Source organism: Oncorhynchus masou, chromosome 32, assembly GCF_036934945.1.
Source record: "Oncorhynchus masou masou isolate Uvic2021 chromosome 32, UVic_Omas_1.1, whole genome shotgun sequence".
NCBI classification, from domain to species: Eukaryota; Metazoa; Chordata; class Actinopteri; order Salmoniformes; family Salmonidae; genus Oncorhynchus; species Oncorhynchus masou.
The window spans coordinates 62,965,038-62,985,037 of NC_088243.1; the positions used below are offsets into that span (position 1 = coordinate 62,965,038).

The following is a 20,000-nucleotide window of genomic DNA, read 5'->3' on the forward strand; positions in this document are numbered from 1 at the left end:
ATAAGCCTGCAGGAAGGGTACCACATGAGGGAGGAAGATGTCTTCCCTGTAACGCATAGCGTTGAGATTACCTGTAATGACAACAAGCTCAGTCCGATGATGCTGTGACACACCGCCCCAGACCATGCGGGCCCTCCACCTCCAAATCGATCCCGCTCCAGTGTACGGGCCTCGGTGTAATGTTCATTCCATCGACGATAAATGCGAATCCGACCATCACCCCTGGTGAGTCAAAACCTTTTTGGCAGTCCTGTCTGGTCCAGCGATGGTGGGTTTGTGCCCATAGGCAACGTTGTTGCCGGTGATGTCTGGTGAGGAACTGCCTTACAACAGGCCTACAAGCCCTCCGTCCAGCCTCTCTCAGCCTATTGCGGACAGTCTGAGCACTGATGGAGGGATTGTGCATTCCTGGTGTAATTCAGGCAGTTGATGTTGCCATCCTGTACCTGCCCTGCAGGTGTGATGTTCGGATGTATCGATCCTGTGCAGGTGTTGTTACACGTGGTCTACCACTGCGAGGACGATCAGCTGTCCGTCCTGTCTCCCTGTAGGCGACTCACAGTACGGATATTGCAATTTATTGCCCTGGCCACATTTGCAGTTCTCATGCCTCCTTGCATCATGCCTAAGGCACATTCACGCAGATGAGCAGGGACCCTAGACATCTTTCTTTTAGTGTTTTTCAGAGTCAGTGGAAAGGCTCTTTAGTGTCCTAAGTTTTCATAACTGTGACCTTAATTGTCTACCGTCTGTAAACTGTTAGTGTCTTAACGACCATTCCACAGGTGCATGTTCATTAATTGTTTATGGTTCGTTGAACAAGCATGGGAAACAGTGTTTAAACCCTTTACAATGAAGATCTGTGAAGTTATTTGTATGTTTACGAATTATCTTTGAAAAACAGGATCCTGAAAGAGGGACATTTCTTTTTTTGCTGAGTTTAACTCTCTTTATGAGCATATCAGTGGTTGGGTGTTAGACTGAAGTGGGGGGAGAAGCCAGTTCAAGCTACATGGACTTTTATTTGGGTTAATCTGACGTTTGGCAATTGTTCCGGTGCTGGTTTGGATGAGGTTATTCGGAAAAAGATGGCAGCCAATGGCAGAGACGGCGAGCAGGAGCTGGTGTTGGGACCTGATTGTTGTGTGGCGTAAAGGAGACCTTGTGCCCACTGCCTCTCAAGCTCTTTAAAACACCACTAAACCATTAAGAGGTTTTCAGCATGGACAGTCACTGTTTTTTCACAGGGCATATTGCCTTGGCATTGGGCAGTGTTCCTATCACTGTGAGGGGAAACAATGGTACCTTTCTTTCCTACCTCCCTCCCTCCCTCCCCCCCCCTCTCTCTCTCTCTCTCTCTCTCTCTCTCTCTCTCTCTCTCTCTCTCTCTCTCTCTACAGTATCTCTATGTCTGTCTGTCTGTCTGTCTGTCTGTCTGTCTGTCTGTCTGTCTGTCTCTCTCTTTCTCTCTCACACAGGCTGAACATATGGAACACATTAGCAAAATGTTCAATATGGAATGCTGAAGGTCTTGTGAACATGTGACAAAGGAGTGAGTAATACCTCAGCTTCGCCATAGTGTCGATTTTGAACCTCTGTAAAATATTTTACTTCATCACCGCGGTGTGTTTGCTTTTCCCTTCTCTGTTGACAATTTCTTTTGAAGTACTGTAAGCTGACTAATTGACTACTGCACTTTTATTGTTTAATTACTCTCACTGCAACACATGGAGGTAATTATGCATAAGCATGTGTGGTATCAACTTGCATGTACTGTATAGCAAGACACATTTTTTAACCATGTGTCAATTGTTTTCCTAATTTTGTTTTACTGTAGATTTCCACGATTGAGCATTCATACCCCCCACCCTATACCTACAGTATTGCACTGAACGACAGTCGGATCAAACATTTAGTTTCTTCACATAGATGCAGAGGAACATCACATAGATTGTTGTCCTCTAGAGCATGGAGAGAAGTGGAGGTGACAGAAACACACCCACTCCCTTCTGTTGCCTCACTTGTCTCCTGTGAGATCCGAGAATGACGCAACCCTTGTGATTAGAGTGTGCATCCGCTTCAGCGGTGAGATATGTTAATCAGCTAGTGAATAATTACCTCCTTGGTGCCTTGATTAGACTGGAGTGACAAGGCTGGCAAAGTGTGTGCCTCAAAGAAATACGCCCCCCCCACACACACCTGAGAAGTTATTATTTTTGAGTCACAGCCTAAAATGTGGTGTCAGATAGGGGTTAGTGGTCTAGTGTGGTGTCAGACAGGGCTTAGTGGTCTAGTGTGGTGTCAGACAGGGCTTAGTGGTCTAGTGTGGTGTCAGACAGGGCTTAGTGGTCTAGTGTGGTGTCAGACAGGGCTTAGTGGTCTAGTATGGTGTCAGACAGGGCTTAGTGGTCTAGTGTGGTGTCAGATAGGGCTTAGTGGTCTAGTGTGGTGTCAGACAGGGCTTAGTGGTCTAGTGTGGTGTCAGACAGGGCTTAGTGGTCTAGTGTGGTGTCAGACAGGGCTTAGTGGTCTAGTGCGGTGTCAGACAGGGCTTAGTGGTCTAGTGTGGTGTCAGACAGGGCTTAGTGGTCTAGTGTGGTGTCAGACAGGGCTTAGTGGTCTAGTGTGGTGTCAGACAGGGCTTAGTGGTCTAGTGTGGTGTCAGACAGGGCTTAGTGGTCTAGTATGGTGTCAGACAGGATTTTGTGGTCTAGTGTGGTGTCAGACAGAGCTTAGTGGTCTAGTGTGGTGTCAGACAGCGTTTAGTGGTCTAGTGTGTTGACAGACAGGGGTTAGTGGTCTAGTGTGGTGACAGACAGGGGTTAGTGGTCTAGTGTGGTGTCAGACAAGGGCTAGTGGTCTAGTGTGGTGTCAGACAGCGGTAAGTGGTCTAGTGTGGTGTTGGACAGGGGTTAGCAGTCTAGTGCGGTGTCAGACAGGGGTTAGTAGTCTAGTGTGTTGTCAAACAGAGGTTAGTGGTCTAGTGTGGTGTCAGACAGGGGTTAGTGGTCTAGTGTGGTGTCAGACAGGGGTTAGTGGTTTAGTGTGGTGTCAGACAGGGGCTAGTGGTTTAGTGTGATGTCAGACAGGGCTTAGTGGTCTAGAGTGGTGTCAGATAGGGGTTAGTGGTCTAGAGTGGTGTCAGACAGGAATTAGTGGTCTAGTGTGGTGTCAGATAGGGGTTAGTGGTCTAGAGTGGTGTCAGATAGGGGTTAGTGGTCTAGAGTGGTGTCAGACAGGAATTAGTGGTCTAGTGTGGAGTCAGATAGGGGTCAGTGGTCTAGTGTGGTGTCAGGCAGAGGTTAGAGGTCTAGAATGGTGTCAGAGACGTTAGTGGTCTAGTGTGGTGTCAGACAGGGCTTAGTGGTCTGGAGTGGTGTCAGACAGGGGCAAGTAGAGGTCATAGGAGCCATAGAGAGTACATCAGTCTGGCTAAATGTTGCCATAACGCCAAAGTGTTTTAGTCTTAATTAAAAGTGTGTGTTTGGGGAGGGAACAGGCGGGACGAGGCCCCTTCATCTTCCCTGGTGGCTCACCACTTTAAAGAGGCCAGTATGCCATGTCTGTCTGGGGCCCGTCTGTCTGTCTGTCAATCACAGTTTAAAGTTCATGAAATTTCTATGAGCATCGATCGCAAGGTGGGGGAGGTCGGAGTGTTGGAGTGGCGGGCCCGGGTGATTGATCAAGCCTTTTGCTTGGAATTTATTTTCTATGCTTTCACTGTGATGGGTGTGTGTGCGTGTGTGTGCGTGTGTGTGTGCGTGTGTGCGTGTGTGTGTGTGTGCATGTGTGTGTGTGTGTGTGTGTGTGTTGGGGGGGAATGGTGTGTACTGTAGGTCTATGTATTGAGTTTGTTGTACAGTATGTACAATGCAGTGTAGATGCTGATGGATAAATGTTTACGCTGACAAAAAATACTGTATAGCAAGTCAGACTGGATGTTTTGCATTGTATGTTTGTATGCATGTGTGTCACAATTTCATCTTATTTTGAATGAGGGACAAATAAAAGAGAGTGAGAGAGAGGGATGAAAGGGGTAAATCAATAGCATAGTGCATGTGTGTAGCAGTGGGCTTTAGATGCTTGTCAACAGGTCGGTGCTCCACAACCCACAGCAGGCTACACAACCCACAGCAGGCTCCATAACCCCCAGCAGTCTACACAACGCCCAGCAGGCTACACAACCTCCAGCAGACTACACAACACCCAGCAGGCTCCACAACCCCCAGCAGGCTACACAACACCCAGCAAGCTACACAACCCACAGCAGGCTACACAACACCCAGTAGGCTCCACAACCCCCAGCAGGCTCCACAACCCCCAGCAGGCTACACAACCCCCAGCAGGCTACACAACACCCAGCAGGCTCCACAACCCACAGCAGGCTACACAACCCCCAGCAGGCTACACAACCCCCAGCAGGCTACACAACCCCCAGCAGGCTACACAACCCACAGCAGGCTACACAACCCACAGCAGGCTACACAACACCCAGCAGACTACACAACCCCCAGCAGGCTACACAACCCCCAGCAGGCTACACAACCCCCAGCAGGCTCCACAACCCCCAGCAAGCTACCGAACCCCCAGCAAGCTACACAACCCCCATCAGGCTACACAACCCCCAGCAGGCTACACTTAGCAGAGTCAGATGAGTCCTTCTGCTCACACTGTTGTGCGTCTGACAATTTCTTCCCCCAGAAGGAAGAGAGGAAATGATCTGATACACACACCTGTAGATACAGCGATGACCTGCGTCATTCATAACATGAATAAAGATGAAGCCCATGCTGCTCTGGGATGCAAGCCGCTCCAAATCCCCCGTATCCCCTGTTCTGTCAGTCGGGCGTTGGACGTGGGCTTGGGCCTTGATGGTATATTTCATATGGAATTTGAAATGATAAGTGCAATGAAGGAAAATTCACGGAGAGCCTATGAGCTGAGTGTGGTGGAGGAGGATAGTGGAGATTTATGGGTTTCGGGATGATCCTCATCGGGGACATGACTGTGCAAGATGAAGAAAAAGGACTCCCAAAGTGCATATTCCATCCATCAGCAATATCTGGTAAATATGTACAGAATCAGCTAGAAGCCAAGTAGAAAAGCAGAAGCCACTTAAGTGTTTGGAAGGGCAGCGGCGGTGAGGAAAAGTACATAAATAGATGTAAACACATTGGAGAATGAGGATGTAAACATATGCTGAATGAATGTATATATATATTCTGCCAAGGTCCCATTTGAGCATGCAAACATTTTAAAGCTTGGGAGCCTTAGTCCCTACCACCCGTGAGACTGATTGTAAAAGAGCAGTGAGACAATGGCTACGTTCCAATAATATTAACTGACTTCCTATTCGAGACGACCAATCTGAAAGGACTTTATTAGTGAAAGTTCTGTAGTTGAACACCTATCCAATACCCCAGTAGCAACAAAGGAAAGGAAGGTATTTAAGAATATTGGCCCAGTTTTACTTTACCATGTTTTCCATATTTGTTAGGTTCGGGGGGTTTTAGGTAAGCATCCCCTCTGATCACGTCGACCTTATAGAGGTACACTGTTTTAACTCTGACTAAACCTCTTGCTCCTGCCAACTGAAGTCATTTGGGTCCTTTGGAAAGCAGAGCTGTTTGAAATAAGACAGAGAGCAACATGGGAATTGATTTTGAGGGAGCTTTAGATATCCTCCTCCTAAACCTCTAGAAATAGGTTAGGACATCTGGCTCAATGTGTGGAGGTTTGTCACATGGATTGAAAGATGATATATTACAATTTTAAGATAAAATGGGAATTTATTTTTTGCAAATCAAATCAAATCAAATTTTATTGGTCACATACACATGGTTAGCGGATGTTAATGCAAGTGTAGCGAAATGCTTGTGCTTCTAGTTCCAACCGTGCAGTAATATCTAACAAGTAATCTAACAATTTCACAACAACTACCTTATACACACACAAGTGTAAAGGAATGAATAAGAACATGTACATATAAATATATAGATGAGAGATGGTTAAACAGCATAGGCAAGATGCAGTAGATGGTATAGAGTACAGTATATACATATGAGATGAGTAATGTAGGGTATGTAAACATTACAGTGGGGCAAAAAAGTATTTGGTCAGCCACTAATTGTGCAAGTTCTCCCACTTAAAAAGATGAGAGAGGCCTGTAATTTTCATCATAGGTTCACTTCAACTATGACAGACAAAATGAGAAAAAAATCCAGAAAATCACATTGTAGGATTTTTAATGAATTTATTTGCAAATTATGGTGGAAAATAAGTACTTGGTCAATAACAAAAGTTTATCTCAATACTTTGTTATATACCCTTTGTTGGCAATGACAGAGGTCAAACGTTTTCTGTAAGTCTTCACAAGGTTTTCACACACTGTTGCTGGTATTTTGGCCCATTCCTCCGTGCAGATCTCCTCTAGAGCAGTGATGTTTTGGGGCTGTTGCTGGGCAACACGGACTTTCAACTCCCTCCAAAGATTTTCTATGGGGTTGAGATCTGGAGACTGGCTAGGCCATTCCAGGACCTTGAAATGCTGTATATAAAGTGACATTGTTTAAAGTGACTAGTGATACATTTATTACATCCAATTTGTAATTATTAAAGTGGCTAGAGATTTCAGTCAGTATGTTGGCAGCAGCCACTCAATGTTAGTGATGGCTGTTTAACAGTCTGATGGCCTTGAGATAGAAGCTGTTTTTCTTTCTCTCGGTCCCAGCTTTGATACACCTGTACTGACCTCGCCTTCTGGAAGATAGTGACAGGATGCTCTCGATTGTGCATCTGTAAAAGCTTGTGAGTGTTTTTGGTGACAAGCCAAATTTCTTCAGCCTCCTGAGGTTGAAGAGGCACTGTTGCGCCTTCTCCACCACGCTGTCTGTGTGGGTGGACCATTTCAGTTTGTCCGTGATGTGTATGCCGAGGAACTTAAATCCTTCCACCTTCTCCACTACTGTCCCGTCGATGTGGAAAGGGGGCTGCTCCCTCTGCTGTTTCCTCTGCTGTTTCATCTCCTTTGTTTTGTTGACATTGAGTGTGAGGTTATTTTCCTGACACCACACTCCGAGGGTCCTCACCTCCTCCCTGTAGGCCATTTCGTCGTTGTTGGTAATCAAGCCTACCACTGTAGTGTCGTCTGCAAACTTGATGATTGAGTTGGAGGCGTGCATGGCCACGCAGTCATGGGTGAACAGGGAGTACATGATAGAGCTGAGAACGCACCCTTGTGGGGCCCCAGTGTTGAGGATCAGCAGGGTGGAGGTGTTGTTTCCTACCCTCACCACCTGGGGGCGGCCCGTCAGAAAGTCCAGGACCCAGTTGCACAGGGAGTGGTCGAGACTCAGGGTCTCGAGCTTAATGACGAGTTTGGAGGGTACTATGGTGTTAAATGCTGAGCTGTAATCGATGAACAGCATTCTTACATAGGTATTCCTCTTGTCCAGATGGGTTAGGGCAGAGTGCAGTGTGATTGATATTACGCCGTCTGTGGACCTATTGGGGAGGTAAGCAAATTAGAGTGGGTCTAGGGTGTCAGGTAGCGTGGAGGTGATATGATCCTTGACTAGTCTCTCAAAGCACTTCATGATGACAGAAGGGAGTGCTACGGGGTGATAGTCGTTTAGCTCAGTTACCTTAGCTTTCTTGGGAACAGGAACAATGGTGGCCCTCTTGAAGCATGTGGGAACAGCCGACTGGGACAGGGATTGATTGAATATGTCCGTAAACACACCAGCCAGCAGGTCTGCGCATGCTCTGAGGACGCGACCAGGAATGCCGTCTGGGCTGGCAGCCTTGCGTCGGTTCACATGTTTAAATGTTTTACTCGCGTTGGCATAGTTTGTCTGGGAGCAAGACATCCGTGTTCGCGACAGGGCTGGTTTTCTTTTTGTAATCCGTGATTGACTGTAGACCCTGCCACATATGTCTCAAATCTGAGCTGTTGAATTGCGACTCTACTTTGTCTCTATACTGACGCTTAGCTTGTTTTATTGCCTTGCGGAGGGAATAGCTACACTGTTTGTATTCAAAATAAAGCTTTGCAACTTGCAACAATACTCCCAACAAACAAAAGTGGCATTTTGCATATAGTGAAGTCAGAACACAGGAGATTGGAGGCAGCTTAATCGGGGAGAACAGGCTTGTGGTAATGGCGGGAGCAGAATCAGTGGAATAGTATCACATACATCAAACATATGGTTTCCAGTTGTTTGTTGCCATTCCATTTGCTCCCTTCAAGCCATTATTTTGAGATGTCCTTCATTCAGCAGCCTCCATTTTGTCAGAACGATGTCAGAGTATGAAGGTAGAAGACATGACACTTAAGGTGATGATCAAATGAACATTATCATGCCTAATGCCAATTCTTGAATATTGCAGATATATGGTTTATCTGACCTTAAGGTAGCAATCTGCAGTAGAAACAAAGCGGCACCACCCCTTTGGTTTGGTTAAAAGCTGAGGGATGCGGCTAGAGAAATGTAATCGCTCTGACAGAGCTATGGATGCAAGGACTGACCATCCATTATATCAAAGTTAGAATTTTATCCATGTTATGAGGCTATATAGTGTTTGTTTACATTTACTTTGTTTACAAACATTGGCCTAAGGCAAGGTTATATTTTAGATCTGATTGGGTACGACAGTTGAGCTAAGCTTATGAGGCATTTCTAAGTTATATTCTTCAAGAATCAATGCTTACATGTCCTTCATTTATAAATCCCAAAATGTATGTAGCATCTGCTGATTTAAAAGCCTCCAATTTGGACTAGATTATTCTCCTTAACCCAAAAACTTCTGTCTGACTTGTATAGTGTTCTGCTGTCACCAGCACTATCTGCCTAGTGCTATCTACCTAGTGCTATCTACCTAGTGCTATCTGCCTAGTGCTATCTGCCTAGTGCTATCTGCCTAGTGCTATTTTCCTAGTGCTATCTGCCTAGTGCTATCTACCTAGTGCTATCTACCTAGTGCTATCTGCATAGTGCTATCTGCCTAGTGCTATTTACCTAGTGCTATCTACCTAGTGCTATCTGCCTAGTGCTATCTGCCTAGTGCTATCTACCTAGTGCTATCTACCTAGTGCTATCTACCTAGTGCTATCTGCATAGTGCTATCTGCATAGTGCTATCTGCCTCGTGCTATCTGCCTAGTGCTATCTACCTAGTGCTATCTACCTAGTGCTATCTGCCTAGTGCTATCTACCTAGTGCTATCTACCTAGTGCTATCTTCCTAGTGCTATCTGCATAGTGCTATCTACCTAGTGCTATCTACCTAGTGCTATCTTCCTAGTGCTATCTGCATAGTGCTATCTGCCTAGTGCTATCTGCATAGTGCTCTCTGCCTCGTGCTATCTACTGTACCTAGTGCTGTTGTGTGATCTGGGATCATGTTTCACCACCACTCCTCTCAGCCTTGGTTGAGTGTGTTAGTGGAAATCCCATTCACCCTCTCCCTCCCTTTTGTCCCAGTCGAGTGATCACCTAATAACAACGCTCTGTTTAGTGAGACCCCAGTCGACTGTTTGATCACGTTCATGGAGAGAGGGAGAAATCGAGGGCAATAATTGGATGGTTAAATAAATAAAAAATGATACCTCGCCGACCCCTCTCTCTCTCTTTCTCCCTCTCTCTCCCTCACTCGTATTCTCGCCTCCTCTTCCCACCGAACTGCATTATCTTTCCCCTTTGAAAAAATCCAAACGTCAGACACCGCAAAGACACGAAGATGGCTGGGGGAAAAAAATCAATACAAATTACGATGGAGAAAGTGGCACTGATGGCTGGAATTGCAGCATATGTTTACACTAAATCAGGCAATCTATCTTCATATGGGGTGTGTAATGCGTAGGGGGTCAGGGTTCACGCAGCGCGTCGGCGCTCTCCAATTACTCAGGCTCTTTGCGAGAAGGCAGCCGTATCGATTGGCTGAGAGGACAGGGGCCTACAGGCAGCCAATGGGGCGCTGGGGTCAAAGTGCTAGGGGATTTTAATAAGGGGAAGTAATGGTCTTAATTTCTGGGGGGCAGTAGAGGGAGAGACGTCTGCTCCACTACCCTCCAGTCTCCCCGGCGAGATGAGATTCTCTTTCTGCCTCTCTCTCTCTCTCTCTCTCTCTCTCTCTCTCTCTCTCTCTCTCTCTCTCCCTCCCTCTTCCTGTGTGTGTCCATTCCTTCTCTCTTTCACTTGTCCTACTCTCTTGGTAGATGGCTGTTTTTAGAATTCTCCCTGTTTGTGTTGAAATTCCCTTTCCCAATACTCTGCCTTAACGCTCTGACGAGGCCTTAGGAATACCTTATTATCCAAAGACATCCGTTTGGTTTCAAAGTAGACTATCCCCTCTTCATCCCAACAAGGGAGAAATCGTCCATGAGAGAGTAATCCATTCCAGGCCTCTCAGGGGCCAGGGGCAGAGATTCAAAATGGCAGTCTGTGTGGAGAGTGAACGTCTAGGCTCCGTCACCCTTCAGATAACATCCCCACCCAGCCCCAGCCTGAAAGCCCTTTTCTCCTTCCCTTGGTGTGAAACGGGCCTCCAACAAATTTGATTTAGCAGCTCGCGGGTGCCCATTCCCGAGGAAAGAAAACAAATGTTGTTATAATGGTAATAACATCTATTTGCTGCTCGCAACAAACAGCAGCGGGCCTTTGAAAAGACCCTGCGCTGCTGCTGCCACCTTATTCTTATTCATGAAAGCGCCGGTTATGCATATTAGTGCAAACTAGCTATTCTACTTACTGGCATTTGGTGTGTCAATCATCCTTACAGGGCAAGAAGGCTGACAAATTGTCCCCAAAGTCAAATTTGACAGCCTTTTATGATTAATGGGCTTGATTATGGAGAACTATCTCCCTAACTCATTTCCGGGTGTTTCTCTTTTCCCCTTCGTATCGAAACGGAGATTGTGTGGTTTTCAAATGGGGGGGGGGGGGGGTAATGAAATAAAAAGGGGGGTATGTGAGGGGCTTAGAGTGAGGGCGGTGCAATTGAATTAGTTAGGAATGCTCTGTGAAAGGGTGAGTGACTGGGACAGGTTGAGTAGAAGGTCTCACACTTAATAAACAGCAGTAGAATAAAGAGGGGGACATGCCGGTGGTGGAAGAGATGGGCTGACACAAGGCCATTGTCGAGCTCCTGTATCAGGGCAGGACAGCCAGGCAGGGGAGATATGCTACTCTAGAATGTGACATAATACCTTCATAAGGTCATCATAGGGCCTTCAGAAGGTCTACATAGGCAAACAGATGTACAAATATAAAAGAAAAAACACAATTAAAATGTGCTATTGGAAGCTATAGAAGAGCAATGCCTGTTTGAGCCACTCCATTTTGTTTGTAGAGATATCACTCAGCAATATTCTAACCATGATAATTCTCTCTCTTTCCAGCCTTGAATGAGCCTACCATCGACTACGGCTTCCAGAGGCTACAGAAAGTCATCCCCAGACACCCAGGAGATCCCGAGAGGTTACCTAAGGTCAGTGATACGCCTCAGAGGACACCAAGGAGTACATCATCCCCTGTTGTTACTCCAAAGACCACCCAAACCATATAGACTTCGGACTGCCAAATATCTGAGTTTATAGAGGGCAAACCAGATCTGTTAGATTGGATTCATTTGTTCCACTCAATATGGACCTGGCCTTTGGAACATACTCCGATGCCAAGGGGCACATTGTTCTGATAACTTGTACAATTGGAAACAGGTGTTTATATGATGTTGTATTGGTGTTGTAGAGTTTGAGACAGTGTTTCTGGTCTTGTTATTTTTAGGTTTGAGGTAGTAACAAACATGCAGATGCAAAGTCATTGCTTAGACAAATATATCTTCATTCCATGCATACGTGTAGACACATAAACTGAGTGTACAAAACATGTCATAGACTGACCAGGTGAATCCAGGTTAAAGCTATGATCCCTTATTGATGTAACTTGTTAAATCCACTTCAATCAGTCTAGATTAAGGGTTGGAGACAGGTTGAAGAAGGATTTTTAAGCCTTGAGACAATTGAGACATGGATTGTGTATGTGTGCCATTCAGAGGGTGAATAGGCAAGACAAAATATTTAAGTGCCTTTGAATGGGGTATGGTAGTAGGTGCCAGGCGCACCGGTTTGAGTGTGTCAAGTACTGCAGAGCTGCTGGGTTTTTCACTCTCAACAGTTTCCCAAGTGTATCAAGAACGGCCCACCACCCAAAGGACATCCAGCCAACTTGACACAAAAGTGGGAAGCATTGGAGTCAACATGGGCCAGCATCCTTGTGGAATGTTTTCGACACCTTGTAAAGTCCAAGTACTGACGAATTGAGGCTGTTCTGAGGGCAAAAGGGGGTGCAACTCAATATTTGGAAGGTGTTCCTAATGTTTTGTAAACTCAGTGTAGACGCAAGCAAGCACGCACACACGCACACACACATTAGGCAGGGCCAAGAACATAGGCAGCCGTCAGGTGCCTTGGGCGGTTTGCCGCCTGGTTAGTATGAAAAGATTATTTTCCCCCTAAAAAGGTGCACCACTAAATGAGTGAGATTGTTTTGGGCAGAGAACTGCTGTAAAGGGGGATACGATCAGATGGGGCCTGACAGTCTAAAACAGCTGCCAAATTGAAACCATTTATCAAAATCTGACATCTGAGATCCAGTCACCAAAAAACCAGTTTATTTGTAAATTGATACTATTAGCAAGCATATATTGTCTGGCCCCTTTGATGCCCTGATTTGTGGCGGAGGGAGAATGTCCCCATCAGCCGTTATATATTTATTTATTCAAAAGAAAACTCAATAAGCGTATAGATTTTCCTCCGTCTTCTCTTCAGCCGCTAGCTTTCTCGACATTTTAGACAGAAGGAAATAACAACAAGACTAACATGGAAAAGCTTGCTATTCGTGAAGTACCTCATTGTTCTCACCCAATGTGGCTTGTCAGGAAAGACTCACACGGTCACTCTGGAACAGTAGCACTGACATTTCCTCCCTTTGTTATCCTCTCTCCTTTGCTTTTCTTGAAGGATGGAACGGTTGGTCAGGACCATTTGTAGAGTCTCTTAGGCAGAGAGCAAAGCTACCCCAAGCTACATTGAGGCAATAGGCACCAACACTTGATATTGGAACCAATTGAAGTCAAATTGAATAATTTTTTTTAAGCAGGAAGCAACAGAGCAAGTCTAGAAGGGTGGGAATAAGTGGGATTCCATGTAAATAATGAAAGGGGAAAACACTGGCTGTTGGTTTTTGATGTTTTCCTTTGTAGCTGAGAAACCCCATTTGAGTGATTAGATTAGGAGGTTGGCAGTCGTACTTCTCCAACGAGCCGGTCCCAGAGCTGGAACCCTAGCCCCAGTGATAGACAGACAGAGCAGACCGGGGCTAAAGCATGGCCAACTGGTCACTGATGACCTCGGAGGCTGGGGCTGGATCAGTTCGCCTCTAATTTCATTTCCAGTCTGCCTTGGCTGCAAGCAGACACTTCCCCATCCAGATCTATGGAGGATATGTGGTTTAAGCTCTAGCCTTCCCTCATTGCTCAGCATGGGAGGCAGCAGCATATTTGCGAGGTCCAGGATCTTTGCGGTAGAAGACCCATTCCCAGGTCACGGCAAGTTTAACGGCCTATGAATCCTCTTAAATAGACACCTGGATGGTGATGCGTTCATTACATGTGGAGGGCCTATTTTCCTAAGATACGGCCATACGGGAGGCTTGTTTTGATACAGAGCAGACAAACAAATGGAGACTGAGCTAAAAACCTAACCGAGGTGAAGATTTTGCTGTCTTGTCGGCCAAAATTTGTTAAAGGCTGAAAAAGCATGTTCTGGACTTATATGAACTCTTAGGCTTGATGTGTTTGCCGCCTGTTTGGCCATTACACCTGAATCAACTGCCAGGGTTAATGGGGCAATTATATTCAATGCAATGTTAGTGCTGGTCTGTAACAAAAGCCTGCACCCCCTATATCTAGTCCAGGACCTGAGCTGTTAGTTTGTGCTCTAATCTACACTGAACAAAAATATAAAGTGTTGGTTTCATGAGTTAAAATAAAAAAATCCCAGAAATGTTCCATATGCACAATTAGCTTATTTATCTCAAAATTTGTGCACAAATTTGTTTACATCCTTGTTAGTGAGCATTTCTCCTTTGCCAATGTAATCCATCTACTTGACAGGTGTGGCATATCAAGAAGCTCATTAAACAGCATGATCATTACACAGGTGCACCTTGTGCTGGGGACAATAGCAGTTTTGTCACACAACACAATGCCACAGAGTTCTCAAGTTTTGAGGGAGCGTGCAATTGGCAGAGCGTGCAGTTCACCAGAGTGGTTGCCAGACCATTGAATGCTAATTTCTCTACCATAAGCTGCCTCCAACGTTGTTTTAGAGAATTTGGCAGTACATCCAACCGGCATCACAACCGCAGACCACATGTAACCACGCCAGCACAGGACCTCCACATCCGGCTTCTTCACCTGCGGGATCGTCTGGGGGGGGGGGTAGCTAGAGATAGCTAGAGATAGCGCTCCCTTTGTGTTGCAGCAAGGTGGCTGCGGGACGACTGTGCAGAGCCAGGCAAAGGGTGATTTATCATTGTTAAGGGACCTGTCGGAAGGCTTCTTCTCCCGGGTCTGCTGATCCCTTTTCTCCGGGAACCTCTGGAACCAGGGAGCCATCCTCCCATAATTGAGCTCCTGGAAAGCAGTGGAAGAAAATAGGTGGAATATGTCTGGCAGACGCAAGGAGGACTGGGGCGTTGGGGGCTAGGGGCACGGGCTGGGGCTCAGGGGGGTTGGGTTAGGTGAGATAGGTAGAAGAGTTACGGGAGAGATTTTGCTCATGTTCAGTCCAATGTTTGATAAGTAGGATGCAGTTATTTGCAGTATGATAAAGGCATATTCCATAACATTTTCACATGAAAAAGGCACTTATTAATGTCTTTCTGTAATAGTAAAGACATACAATTCCTTGAGAGAAATACTATTTTGTATTGTCACTAAAATGTTATACAGTACTGCACATTAAAAGTAGAGGAAGTGACATAGGCTGGGTTTCCAGTTGATAGGTTATGAATTGTAATTCAATTTATAGATACAGAAGTTCAAGTGTGTTTTTAAATTTTTTTATTTAACCTTTGCTTAACTGGGCAAGACAGTGAAGAACAAATTCTTATTTTCAATGACGGCCTAGGAACAGTAGGTTAACTGCCTTGTTCAGGGGCAGAACAACAGAGTTTTACCTTGGCAACTTGTGGATTTGACCAAGCAACCTTTCGGTTACTGGCCCAACACTCTAACTACTAGGCTACCTGCTGCCCCAAGTCATGAATTGGAGAGAAAAAAATCCTCATAGAAAATGACAGGCATTTTCAAACTCATGAGTCAAATTGGAATTCATTTCCTCAATCGACCTGACTTGAAGATGACCCCAGTCAGTTTAGGATATTCTATAATTCCTGCTCTTTCATATCGTTCTTCTTGTGAGTTATTCCACCTGGAGCTCTGAAGTACCCTAAAGAGACGTTCACTCTCTAGATGTGTGGTCTGTCGCTCCAGAATACTGTATGTGCCTTTTCCTCTTGGCCTGGATACAGATGAGAGCATGGAGCATGGTGGATGAAATGATTTCCACCTCTGTCTGAAGTCATAAAAGAGAGACATACACGAGCTAAAACCTGTTTTTCCCCTGGTGTAAGGTAGAAAGGGCTTTAAAGACATCAGTGTAGAGGCTTCCAGGATAGAGGCTGGGAACAGACTCTTCCTGCTCACACATAGGGAGGGAGTCTCTTGTAGGGCCAACTTCTCATCCCGTCCTGGCAGTTGACCCACTGAGGATGGAGGAGAGAATTCTCCTTTCTTTCCCTCCTGTCCTCCGTCAAGTCCCCTCTCCTTCCCCCTTCATGGTGGTGAGGTGCTCTCTCTCTCTCTCTCTCTCTCTCTCTCTCTCTCTCTCTCTCTCTCTCTCTCTCTCTCTACTAGAGTATGTAGTGAATCTTTCCACCCTTGCATATTCCATGTTTGATGTTTATTCATATTGCAAATGGGTAATTTCAAGGATCAAGATACTACCCTTATATTGAATTCAAGTGACACTCACACTTTGTATTAGCACTAAACCAGCATTTTACACACCATTGAAACGTCTGTAGTATCTTCATCTCCTCAATCTTTCAGATCATTGGCTGAGGTGATTATTGAATGAGCCGTCACGCTGCTTCTATCCCACCATCCCTCCATCCCTTTATCTCTCCATCCATCCCCCCTCTATCCCTCCATCCCTCTATCCCTGCATCCTTCCATCCCTCCCTCCGTCCCCCTCTCTCCCCTCAGAGGTGTGGGCCAGTGATAAGAGATTATGATGATAACTGGGAGGCAGTGCATTACCGTATTGATTGGGGCTGAGCTTTCAGCGGCGTTAAAGCACCCGCGCTCTGATTGCCGGCACTTGCGCTGACAGGAATCCAATGGCGTTGTCTCTCCTTGTCGCTATAGGGAGGGGTGTGTGTGCATGTGTGGGTATATGGGTGTTGGGAGGGTGGGGTGTATGTGTGTGTCAGGGAAGGGGGGGGGGGGGTTATGAGTGTGAATGTGGATATGTGTGTGTGTGTGTGGGTGTATGTGTGTGTGGTTCACAACAAGGCAGTGCAAGGCCCATCTCTCACGTCCACACACATGCCTCCCACCCCCGCCCCAACAGCTACAGGACCACATGACCCAGGCATAGATAACCCTCACTGTTATGTCACAAATTCTGTGATATATTTTCAATGGTCCAAGTCAAGTAACATGACATGAAATTAGGTTCTCAGAACAGATGGCCTGTTCTTAGTTGGTTATCTAAAGGTTCTCAGAACAGATGGCCTGTTCTTAATTGGTTATCTAAAGGTTCTCAGAACAGATGGCCTGTTCTTAATTGGTTATCTAAAGGTTCTCAGAACATATGGCCTGTTCTTAATTGGTTATCTAAAGGTTCTCAGAACATATGGCCTGTTCTTAATTGGTCATCTAAAGGTTCTCAGAAAAGGCAGCCTGTTCTTAATTGGTTATCTAAAGGTTCTCAGAACAGGCAGCATGTTCTTAGTTGGTTATCTAATTGTTGTTATTGTCTGGATTTAATTAGCTAAATCCATTGTAGATTAGTGAGCTGAGGAATTTCTGTACATAACGAAGTGCTTCATTTATTCTGCGGTAATACTCTGGAGAATGTCCTCCAAGAGTCTTTTCTTTGCATTTGTTTTCAAGATTGGGGTTATTTAGGGGGTTGTTCTTCACATCAGAAACTGGCCACACACTTCAAACAATTGAACGCACATACGCACGCACACACGCACGCACACACGCACGCACGCACGCACGCACGCACGCACGCACGCACACACACACACACACACACACACACACACACACACACAAAAACACATAAAAACACACAAAAACACACAAAAAACACGCAAACCGAAGCAGAGTAGCACCAACGAGCAGTAAGGCCTCGAAGGTGTCGTTACCTTGAGAAGGCTGTTGTGTCTGTCATTGCCTAATGAAAAAAGGAGAGACCGACTGTAGCAAACACACACACACCAGTGTGTAGAGGCAGGAATGTGTGTCTCTATGTGTGTCTCTATGTGTGTGGGTTTGAGGCATCGGGCGGGAGGGGGTTGCCAAAGATCCCTGTGGCAGGCAGGGTGTTGCAGCCGCCAAGCCTCAGACACATTAACTAACTTCTGTTTTATAATGGAGATTAATGAAGCGAGCACATGCCAGAGGGGGAGAGGAGAGGAGAGACGATAAGAGGAGAGAGGATGAGAGGAGGGGAGGAGGGGTCCGAGATACACTCCTCATGGGGGTATGGCGGTTGGCAGTGCCAAGGTGTGACAGATTGTGCCCTCTCTCAGTGGATAGGGACAGGGGACAGGGTTTGGGTGTAGAGCTGGGGGTGGGGTGGAGATTGACGAGAGCTTTATTGCTTTTTTTGTGGTGGGGGCGGCGGTGTCTGTGTGTCTGTGTGACTGTGTATCTGTGTGACTGTGTGTCTGTGTGCCTGCAGGATAGCTGTGGGGTCAGAAGGAGTGTTGGGGTGTCTATCTGTCTGCAGGATAGCTGTGGGGTCAGTAGGAGTGTTGGGATGGGCAGGTGTGTGTGTGTCTGCAGGATAGCTGTGGGGTCAGTAGGACTGTTGGGGTGTCTGTCTGTCTGCAGGATAGCTGTGGGGTCAGTAGGAGTTTTGGGGTGTCTGTCTGTCTGCAGGATAGCTGTGGGGTCAGTAGGACTGTTGGGGTGTCTGTCTGTCTGTCTGTCTGCATGATAGCTGTGGGGTCAGTAGGAGTGTTGTGGTGTCTGTGTGACTGTGTGTGTCTGTGTGACTGTGTGCCTGCAGAATAGGATTGTTGGGGTGGGCAGGTGGGTGTGTGTCTGCAGGATAGCTGTGAGGTCAGTAGGAGTGTTGGGGTGGGCAGGTGGGTGTGTGTCTGCAGGATAGCTGTGAGGTCAGTAGGAGTGTTGGGGTGGGCAGGTGGGTGTGTGTCAGCAGGATAGCTGTGGGGTCAGTAGGAGTGTTGGGGTGGGCAGGTGGGTGTGTGTCAGCAGGATAGCTGTGGGGTCAGTAGGAGTGTTGGGGTGGGCAGGTAGGCACAGAGGAAGGGCAGTCTGGCGTGGTGGATCTCAGATAGATGTGAAACTCTATTAAGGTACACTCTCACACACAGGCACATGTATGAACACACATACACAAACACACACGCACACGCATGCTCTTTATTTAAAACGTGTCCACATAGAAAAAAAAAATCAACCAGTATATTAGTGAATCCAATTTCCATTGATGTATATATTCAGAAGAGAATCCATGAAGTTATCACACACCCCTTCCTCACTCTGTAACTCAGGCCTGCCCATTTGGACAGATGGTAATTCCTCGGACTGATTCGACTTTACTTGGATCCTTTTTCCTGAGGTCATATTTTGTCGTGGGAAATGGGGGACAGAAAGGGAGAAGAGCATCCTCACACACTCTTCCACTGTCAAACAGTGAACACAGGGCTAACGGTGAGGGAATAGTTAAATTATTATATGATAAGAAAAAAAGTTATTCCCGGCCATGTTCACCACAGCACTGCACATTTCGTTTGACAGCGTTTTTGATCAACTTAAACTTTTTTTTTACACAAGGAAAAGGCTACATGTGTTGTAGGAACCAATCAGGCACCAGACAGGCAGACAGAGGCCCCTCCTCATTGTAATACCCCAGAGACCTCCAGCAGAGGCTCCCACAACACCAGCTCTCATCCCCAGAGCCCTGGAAACAACAACCAACCCAGCTCTCCCCACCTCACCCACACCTCTTCTCTGTCCTCCTTACGTCACGTCTCCTTTCATCTCCTCTCCTCTCCCCACCTCACCCACTCCTCTTCTCTGTCCTCCTTACGTCACGTCACGTCTCCTTTCCTCTCCTCTCCTCTCCTCTCCTCTCCTCTCCTCTCCTCTCCTCTCCTCTCCTCTCCTCTCCTCTCCTCTCCTCTCCTCTCCTCTCCCTCTCCTCTCCCTCCTCTCCTCTCCTCTCCCCACCTCACCCACTCCTCTTCTCTGTTCTCCTTATGTCACGTCTCCTTTCCTCTCCTCTCCTCTCCTCTCCCCACCTCACCCACTCCTCTCCTCTCCTCTCCTCTCCTCTCCTCTCCCCACCTCACCCACTCCTCTTCTCTGTTCTCCTTATGTCACGTCTCCTTTCCTCTCCTCTCCTCTCCTCTCCCCACCTCACCCACTCCTCTCCTCTCCTCTCCTCTCCTCTCCCCACCTCACCCACTCCTCTTCTCTGTTCTCCTTATGTCACGTCTCCTTTCCTCTCCTCTCCTCTCCTCTCCCCACCTCACCCACTCCTCTCCTCTCCTCTCCTCTCCTCTCCTCTCCTCTCCCCACCTCACCCACTCCTCTTCTCTGTTCTCCTTATGTCACGTCTCCTTTCCTCTCCTCTCCTCTCCTCTCCCCACCTCACCCACTCCTCTCCTCT

General features: G+C 46.6%; 1 protein-coding gene across 1 annotated transcript in view; it reads left to right on the forward strand.

Annotated features, from left to right (window-relative positions):
* LOC135527246 (transcription factor COE3-like) overlaps positions 1 to 20,000 on the forward strand; it is a 111,172-nt gene that overhangs the window by 79,426 nt on the left and 11,746 nt on the right. Inside the window, exon 11 of the mRNA XM_064955846.1 lies at positions 11,397 to 11,485. Coding sequence (XP_064811918.1) covers positions 11,397 to 11,485 — 89 coding nt within the window. The remainder of the gene's footprint in view (positions 1 to 11,396; positions 11,486 to 20,000) is intronic.